This window comes from Chaetodon trifascialis, chromosome 9 (assembly GCF_039877785.1).
Source record: "Chaetodon trifascialis isolate fChaTrf1 chromosome 9, fChaTrf1.hap1, whole genome shotgun sequence".
Classification (NCBI taxonomy): Eukaryota; Metazoa; Chordata; class Actinopteri; order Chaetodontiformes; family Chaetodontidae; genus Chaetodon; species Chaetodon trifascialis.
In genome coordinates, this window is record NC_092064.1 from 25,278,273 (window position 1) to 25,288,115 (window position 9,843).

The 9,843-nt window shown below is 43.1% G+C and overlaps 1 protein-coding gene across 1 annotated transcript; it reads right to left on the reverse strand.

Annotated features, from left to right (window-relative positions):
* Nucleotides 1-15: 15 nt before the first annotated feature.
* On the reverse strand, nucleotides 16-8,911 carry LOC139335948 (uncharacterized). The gene is made up of 15 exons (XM_070969731.1): nucleotides 8,836-8,911; nucleotides 8,600-8,670; nucleotides 8,136-8,394; nucleotides 7,522-7,662; nucleotides 7,259-7,434; nucleotides 6,998-7,156; nucleotides 5,944-6,053; nucleotides 4,212-4,264; nucleotides 4,077-4,135; nucleotides 2,230-2,333; nucleotides 1,559-1,631; nucleotides 1,346-1,428; nucleotides 986-1,189; nucleotides 331-465; nucleotides 16-207 (listed from the first exon to the last, which is right to left on the reverse strand). The coding sequence occupies exons 2-15, from the start codon at nucleotides 8,652-8,654 to the stop codon at nucleotides 16-18; spliced, it is 1,803 nt and encodes a 600-aa protein (XP_070825832.1). The 5' UTR covers nucleotides 8,655-8,670; nucleotides 8,836-8,911.
* Between the last annotated feature and the right edge of the window lie 932 nt (nucleotides 8,912-9,843).

The following is a 9,843-nucleotide window of genomic DNA, read 5'->3' on the forward strand; positions in this document are numbered from 1 at the left end:
TGGCTATGAGAATCATCACTTCCTCTGCATAAAACACTGCAGCATATCTATAGGCAGAGGGAAGATGATGGTGGAGTTCTTCTCTGCTGCGATGGAGTTGAGGCTCTGCAGGTATCGCAGCTGGAGAGCAGAAGGTGACTCCGCAATTACCAGAGAGGCTTCCTTCAGAGCCCTGGAGGCCTTCATTTCACCCTCTGCAGCAATGATCTGAAACACAGGCAGACAATCTTTATCTGTACAGCTGTTCCCTCCCAGCATCCCTTCCTTTTTCACAGATGGAGTGCATCAAGAGGAAATTAAATTAAATCTTCTGCCATCTTCCCTCTTCACCTTTGCTCTGGCCTCCCGACTGGCCTCTGCCTCTGCTGCCATGGCTCTCTGCAGCTGCTGAGGCAACTTCACATCCTTGATCTCCACACGCTCCACTTTAATACCCCACGGATCAGTGGCTTCATCCAGGGCCTCCTGCAGTGGATTGTTTATGACAAATAATTCAGTCACACAAATAACAGCAGTTTTATGCAGATAAAGCCACCATAGACTGAGTTAACCACAGCTGGTGAAACAGGGACAGTATTTTTACAGGTATGAGGAGAGTGAACTCTGGATTTGTGTTCATCAGTTGCTTAGAAACATGATGATTAAGTTGCTCCATGTCTGCTGGATCTGTAAAGAGGCAAATATCCACCAACATCTTTCCTCTTAGATGTAGAAATTGTGCACCTGGTCAAACTCAGATCATTATAGGGAGAACATGGAGGGTAATGAGGGAGAGATTGGACTTTTTAACACCCACAGCTGCACAGCAAGCTTACAGGAGCCGTTTGGTGAACACTGATTGGCTCCAATGTTATTTTAACTAATGTAGGCGTCACCAGAACAAAAATGAGCTGTGATTTTCTGTTCAACCAGTCATTAAATGCAAGATTCCCAACTCTCTCCTGCCCTCCGGCTCCTCATAAACCTTTACACAGTTCATCCTCACCTGCATACTGAGTGATATGCCCTCTCTGTCAGATAGCAGTTCTGCCAGGTTTTTGGTACCAAGCACATTCCTCAGGGTGGTTTGAGCCAGCAGCCGTGTAGACGAGTGTGCGTTGGACACGTTGGCCACAGATGAGATGGGACAGTGTATGCGGAAGTACACCACGCCGTCCACAGACACTGTCACTGAGTCTTTGGTTAGGATCTGCATGGTAGAAAGCGGCAATTACCACGCTGTCATAATTCTGATCACCCCGGAAGATGACCAACAGTTTTTATTAATGACAGAGACGCTGTGATACAGGAGACACAAGTGAAATTCACACTTTTGCTGCAAATAGAGTAAATGCAAAGAACTTGCCTCTTGTGGAGGGATGTCAAAGGACACAGTTCTCAGGTCCACCTTCACGAAGTTATCAGTGCAGGGCAGAACAAAGAAAAGTCCTGCAAAGAATAAAGATCCATCACATGCATCACTGTCAGCTTATAGAAACTAGACATCAATTTTTTAACAGCTTTCCTCTATTCAGCTCCACTGGGAAGCAAATGTGTTTTTTGTGATCGGAGAACAAACCTGGTCCTTTAGGTTTCCTGTCTGTGATCCGGCCCAGTCTGAAAATGACCGCTCGTTCATACTCCTTCACGATCTGTGTGTTAGAAACACAGCAGCCATAGAGGGAACATAAGAAAGAAAAGAAAGATGATGGTGGTTTCTCTCAGACCGCAGTCATATCTACCATGTCTGCACATTTTAGTCATTCATTACCTGAGTTTGAAATGAGTTTAAAAATGAGTCACTCTGCCTTAAAGCCAATATGGGTAGCACTGGAAAATTTCTGACTTTGGTGCAGTGGCTGAGGTAAACAAAGCACACACACACGGAGGTATTTTTTCTACAAACAAAAACATGCCATCAGAGACAGACACAGAGTGTATATGTGACTACTGTAAATGATCTGTGCGTCACCTTAACGAATTAATAACAAGCTTATAAACCTTTGAAAGTCAGACTGATAGACTTAGCTTGGCTTTACCTGCCAAAAATTTGCAAGGAAAAATTTTGAGACTTGGTTGGGAGCTAAAAAATGTTCATATAAACAGTCAAATTCCAGAGCAGTGAATACTGACATAAAAATAAAGCCCCAGCAAGTCCAATACAAAGACGCTGCTGTCTGTTTCAGCCTCCAGAAACAAATACTAGTCTAATCCACATCAGCAGTGTACAGCAATGAGAAAATACTCCACCTTAACACACATAAATAATGTGAGCGGGAAGGTTGCTGCTATAAAGATGAGGGATATGAGGACCAACAGCCAACCGAAACATCCCAGACTCCCTGAGTTTTTATCTGTCGAGAGAGGGAAAAAACACTTTGTACGCTTGCACTGGAGGTCAGAGAGGTTCACTATTTTGCATTTAAATCCGAAGAGGGTTGTCATTTTTTTCACACAATTAAAATGTAATATGTTCCAGTGGGACAGCGCCTTTTATTTAAGGTGGCAAAGCATTTGTGCAATCAGGCAGCGAGACATAACACAGTCGCACAACTCATTTGTCACTGATAATGTAATTAATCTCTAAGGGAGGTCACGCAACTTCAAATCCACCTGAGTCACAAAGTGTTGTGTGGAGCCACTGAACTATCATCCTTAAAATGTTTCCACTGTGATGGAGTTCAGTTACAGAGGGGATATTAGAGGAAGTCTGGTCTATGTCTAGTCTTAAGAGGAGATTTTTCAGTGGGTGTAGGACTGCAACTGGCTATTACAAAAAATAGTTTAAAATGCAAAACAATCCTCATGAGCCCGAGATGACATCTTCAAACGCATGTTTTCTATGAAGCAAAAAGGCCATTCGCTGGCTCTAGCTTCTCAAATCTGAGCCTCTTTTCTCTGCTTTGCCGTTGTAAATTTAATATGTATCTTTGGGTTTTGACTGCATGTTGTATGAACAAAAGCCACTGCACTGGAAGACGCCACCTACAACAGTCCCAAACCCAAAGATATTCAATTTACAAAGACAAAGCAGAGAAATAGGCTAAGGCTTGGATTTGAGGAGGCGGGAGCAGCGAATGTTTGCCATTTTTGCCTGATAGATGAACAAAAAATGAGTGAACAGAACTTGTCAGTGCATTTTTTGTCAATCTGCTTATCAATCAATCAATCAATCAATCAATCAACAAACTGCTCAGCACAATTTAATTACAGCTGAGGGACAAACATGGGACATTGTAAACTTGTCCTCAGAGTGCTGTCACTGGAAAACACAATAAAAGACTAAATATGGAAACACAAATATGAACAATTGACAATACGTTGTTTATACTGTCGGTGGTTTAATCATTATGTTCTGCATCACATCGCATGTAACAATGCTCACCTATGCAAGCCTGTATATATGATCTCTTGAGAAAACGAGCAGTGAAGGATTAAGTTTCAATCCCAAGAAGATTACAAAAATTAATAACAAACAAAAAATAAAGAGTGAAAAATAAAACAAATAAAAAAATCAGGCGTGATTTGTTAAAGGAGGGGGCTGGTGAGCAATTCCACCAGCCAATCGGTGTGATGGATCATGAATTGACTTCAGCTTTGTTAGGTTAGTGAAACATTTCTGATGGAAAAAAGTGCTTAATACATATTAAATGTTTATGCATTTAACTTCAATATTTTGGGGAAAATGTTGTTTAATTGATTGCTTGTTTAGACCATTATATTCTGTTTATAGCTTACAAATATGTATAGTTTTCTATATATTTATCTAATTCATACCTGCTGACATCATGGTGCAACAACTTATCAGTGTCAAATACTAAAGACATTCAATAAAAATGAACATTTTAAGTAAAAAAATAAATAAATAAATGCTTTACAGACAGTTAAACATCCAGCAGGTAGTGCTGTGTCAGAGTGTTCTCCAATTCCTGGGTCCCTTAAAACAACACACTCGGCCCTCATAGAACATCTATCATCTCTGAAATGTTCACCCTGAATAATTCACGCTTCCCCCTCAATTGAGGTCCCCGGTGAACACGTCAAAACAAACTTTTCACATCTAACAACCAAAGTGAAAGACCCTAAGAAGTCTTTACCTTCGACATTCTCCACGGCGCTGATCTGAAGTTTTCCTTGTGTAACCATCTCGGCCGTGCTGGACGTCGTTGAGATCATTAGTGAGGATGTTGTCGGTGTGACGGAGCGAGTGGAGCAGCGCTGCACTTGTTTACCTGTCTGTTGTCCCTCTGGGGTGTGGCCCGCTGCCGTCCCTCATCCCCTGCTGCTTTTCATGAGCGTGAGACACACACACATCAACTCCCACTTGGTGTGTGACTCTTGGACTCTTGTGGGTGCCAACAGGTAACATGAACCACAGAGCATAACCAGCCTCTATGCGGCTCCTGTATTGGAAAGCTTAAAGTCAGCTCTTGTGCTTTCCCATTATGCTCGTACATTCACGTCCAGGAGTCTGACACCTGTTGAGTGCAGGTTATGAATAAACAATAGGTGGCATCCAAGTCGTGAAACATGAGAGCTGGTGCAGGCACAAGAAGATGTGATCGTGCTCATGTGTCTCCTCCCTTATCATGGAAGTTTACCCACATTTACACTGTGCAAGGAGTTTTCAGGAGAGGGAGAAATACACTGACAAAGCATGTGTGTGGCAGAGAGGAAGAGAGGGGAGGGAGGTGGAGGACACCAAAATTTACCACAGAAAATATATCTTAGATGTACAATGCTGCAGGTTTTAGCAGCAGTGTTGTGTAACTGAGAGTCACAATACATAACGAAGAGTGTGTGAAACAGCCCGACTGCACAGTAAAAACCAAGTCACCGCCGTCATGTGAAGCTGCAGTAGACAGTGTGTGACATGCGAGCTGCTGGTTGCCATCATTTTCCAGTGAGTCGCTTTAATCAACTGTCACATGATACTTGGTCACATGACAACCAGCTCATTGCACTACATGATGGGTGCATGTGAATCCAGGCTGTTTGCAGCACTACACACACACACACACACACACGCACACACACACACACACACACACACACACACACACACACACACACACACACACACACACACACACACACACACACACACACACACACACACACACTCAACAGGCTGCCCATTTCGTTGAAGCTGATATGTTTAAAATGCAAACTAAAGAAGAAAAAATGTGGCTTTCCTTTTTTGGGACAGACAAATCTGTTGTATATTCCACCATACACGATTACTCAGAATTCCTAGAAGGTGCAATTTTTTCTAAATCTTGTCCAGGAAAGACAAAAGATTCACTTCCTCCTACTTTCATTATTCATTTTTTCTGTGACAACCAGCGTGTGAAAAAGAGAAACTTTGACCTACAGTACTACTTTTAGTTATCATCTAGAATTTGTATTCTTATCAACATATATCTTTTTATAGAGTATGGTTTTGGACTGATTTTACTGTCATGCATCAAAAGGTTTTCTGCTGCAAGAGCACGCTGTACTTTAGTGAGAGCAGGCAGGCTGAACTCAACACACTGAAAATGGAAAACAAAGCCAAAATGACTGAAGGTCGTTGTTATAGATCAGTTAAAACAGAACCGTGTTTCTACTCTGATTTTAGCATCTTCACTTCCTTTCATCCACTTTTCATCTGTTTTCATATCAAATACATGGCTTCTTAGTAAATTAGGTGGAAGGTGGAAAATGATGAGCTGGTTAACAGGATTCGTCTTATTACACAGACATGGATGTTTGGATAAAACTTTATTCTAAATTACTGCGGCCAGCACAGTAAGGAAACCCTGTTCATTTTGTTCACAAGATACTCAAATGCAGCCATACAAAAAGCATCAAGTCATACTTTAAGACACAATAACACTTATAGTCATCTCATTTCAGAGGACAAGACGGGATTTCAGCAGAATACTTGCTTTAGTGTAAAGATCCTCCACATCAGGAAGAAGCCATCTCTATCATATACTTGCGACTGAGCTCATAAGCCAGGAAGAGGGCTCCGTTTGCAGGGAAGGTGCGTATCATGGTCGGAGTCAGGCCAGAGTACAGAGCGGTGAAGCCTGTGGGACAAGACAGTCAATCAGCAACAAGATGCATCCACAATCTGCGTCACAGTCGACCAGTTTACTTCAGCCAACCCACTCAAGGCTACTTTTGTAGTTTTTGATCAGGTTTTATGTCAGAGAGAGGCTTAAGCTGTCAAAGTTCATCCCTATGCAAGTTTATATTACACAAGTTGACATTTAAATTCTGACATTTGAATTAAGCGCCCTCCCAGGATCAGTGTGATTGGCTGATGCAGCCTCATTTGTGTCACTTTGAGGCCAAATTATTCTGTGCATCTCCCCATCGCACCAGCAGATGGTGCAGATGGTGCAGATGGTGCAATGTGTGGCCATGACTCAGTGCATTAAGCATGCAGACAGAGATGAGATGCACAGATAAAATTCAACTAGATGTGCAAATCAGGTCAGACTGTGGTTTTCCACACACTATAATGTCTACAGTAAACAGAGAACAGTGGAATAAAAATATCCCGCTAGAGGCTGCTCTGATCTGGAACAACAACAACAACAACAAAAAGACGGTGAATGGATGAATTTAGACCAGATTCATCTTTTTAAATTTCCATATGTACCGACAGTCCTGCCCATCCCGAGAGCTTTCATCTCTCACTCTTCAATTAACATTTCAGCAGCTCCCAGCGCTTGTTGTTTAAACTGAGTTCATTTATTTCCACTGACTGCACTTCAGCAATTTCAACTATGTCAAATGTTTCAACTGGTGATTTTAAGTTGAGAGGTGTGTCTCTGCAGAGGTTAACTCTGATTTTTGAATGTCTAAAATGTGAAGTTTTGACAGCACTGTTCTCGACTGAACCAAGACTGACCTGACTACGTAGTTTTTGTCCCTCAAACTGTGATTATATGGTCATGTGACGTAAATCGTTCAGTTGTGCTCCCCTGTGCTGAAAACTATTTAAAAGTTAATGATCAAATCTCACCCTCCGTGCGTATGATACTCATGAAGGTCTTCATGAAGCCCGCTTGCTTCCCAGCTAAGGAGTACACCTGGATCCTGGACTTCACGCAGTCTATGGGATAGACCGTCAGCCAAAGACAAGCTCCCCCAAATCCACCGCTGAACATGAGCGCAAGAGCACCTACAAAGACCAAAATGATTTTGTGGGAGCAGATCACAGAAACAAACGCACATCAGAAACAACAAAAATATCTCAATTAAATGGAAAATAATATAAGCATACCTATACTGTCCTTGTCCGTGTCCATGTACTGTGCAAACTTAGACCGACACAGTTCATACGCCCCAAAAAAGCAGAAGTAACCTGGCATCTCCCTCACGATGGTGGATGTCAGTCCTTGGTAGAAACCCAGAGGACCATCTGTCTTCAGCACGGTCTTCACTACTGTCCACACTGTGCTGAAGCCACAAAGCACAGGCAAACGTGTATCAGCTGAAACGAAACATCTTCTGCTCACTCCAGTGTCCCTTTCTGCCAACACCCACCTTCTCTGTCCACTTGCGATCTTGCCAGTCGCTTCCATTTCGTGCATGGCCTGCAGACGACATTTCACCAGTTCGGTGGGGCACAAGGCCATGGCAGAGAAGATGGAGGCTAAGGAGCCGGCAGATGCCTTCTGAATATCACTGATGAGCAATGAAGGTAAGTACCGTAGAAGAAAGGAATGATAAAATTCAGTGGTTTGTTCAAAATGGTGATATGTGTTCAGAGGCAGATGATGGCGCTGTGACCTGCCTTTCAGATGGAAAAAGTATTTAATCTGTTTTAATTTACAAATAATAAGGTTTTTTTTTTTTCTCTTTTCGACTTCACTGTCTCCTCTGAAGCCTATACAGGAAGTTTGGCTTCAGAAGTGGGTGATATTGAGGTCGATCCTCGGCTGTAATACTGCCTCAGAAGTAATCCATCTTCAGGAGAAACCTTTTAAAATTCTCAATCTGACACTGGTCTGTGCTGCAGGACACAAATTTTATGAGTTTGAACCTCTGATTATATCTAAATTAGCAGGGAAAAGTTACTGTATGACAATTCTAAGATGTCATGCTGAGTTTCTTATTGTGGAGACACAAATTAACACACGGAAATGTCAGTGTGAAACCTGAGATCGGCCCCTTTCTCCATCTTGGACACAAAGCGGACTGCATCCTGGCAGAGACCATAGCTCAAGAAGAGCACAGCGTTCTCACTGATGTTGGCTATGAGGGCCGGCGTGGTGCCTTTGTAGAGACCACGCAGCCCCTCCTGCCTGAAGGTGGACACGAAGCAGTGGACGAAGCTGCGGTACATCGACGGGAACGTCTGCATCTTGACCTTTGAGGTGTCAAACGGCTGACCGCTCAGCACACAAGCTGTACCCCCTGAGGAAGAGTTTCAAGAGATGTCTCACTGAGATTCAGCAAGAGAGGAAAAATTGATATCGTGGCTTATGAGAGGAAAGCAAAGTCCAGGGAACAGTTTGAACCATTTTTCTTGTCGTGCTTCCTCGGCTGTATACAGTTTGGCACGCAGACTCACGGTGGGTGAGATTTCCATTAGAAACAACAGGTCATACACTTAACTCACCTATCGCTCCAGCTGAGAAGTCGATGATTGCCTGGATTATGGGATGTGGAGCCATGATGGTTCAAATGTTGCTGAGAGCGTGAAAATACATACATATATATTATATTCTAATGAAGCTGCCCTGGCGTCACCTCTTTGCACCCAAATACAAACATTAAAGGTAAAATCAACACTGATCTGCTCATTTCTAAGATTACATTAACGGAGGGAAAAGTACGCGCACATTTCCTGCTCACCTGTCGCCTCCTCAGTCTTCTGTGGTTTGTTGGTCTTAATATTTTTTTGTTTACCTCTCAGGCAGGAACAGCAAAATATTTATAGTACTACGGGCTGCCAACACGTGGCTCCAAGTCGGCACAAAACAAATTTGATCCCCTCAAATAGACAGAGCCGCCTGCACCCCGCGCGTGGTTTCCATATCAATTAACAAGATGAAAAACTAAGATCCTCTGGATTGTCGTGCAACTTGGATGTCTTACTGCTCTTCCGGTCTCTCAGCAACGTCTTGTGAAATCTGCTGGTGGATTGCATCAAACACATTGCTGCCGTGCGTCGTGCGCGCTTTACGCACACCAAGGAGAAGGATTCATCCGCAGTCGCGCAGGCTGCACGACACACCCCTGAGATCCTTTCCTGAACATTAGCGAGTAGTTTTAGTACCCAACTGTTTGGAGGATCGGTCCAGAGTGTACCCCGCCTCTCGCCTGTTCACAGCTGGGATGGGCTCCAGCCCCCCCCACAACCGCGAGAAGGGATAGTCGGGTATAGACAATGGATGGATGGACTGAAGATATCAAAGGCGAGTCCTGTAGCTACTGTGAGAGAGTTGCTCGCTCTTCAGAGGGAGCCCCAATAACACAGGAAACCATTTATTTTAAACCCAAAGTTAAAGCATGATAATAAGAAGAATAGACATCAATAAAGAGATTTCTAAATGTACCGTTTATCTCTTCGATTTGAAGCATTTTTCAATTAAAACGTTTTGGAAAATTGATTTTGTTTTGGAGCAAAAAAGTTCTATGCAGATTCTATTTTCAGCTGGCTCGACACTGGGGAGGTTATGATTTGATAGCTCATTAATCACCGCACAGAGTAGCTGATGACCAGTAAGGGAACAAAAACACTGGTGATTAAAAAAGTCTTTTGGTGCGCTGTCACGCTGACAACATGGAGAGCTGAATGCGGAAGAGATGAGATGCTGGCTGTGTCTGGTTGCAATGTCTGACTGTGGCCACAAGATGTCA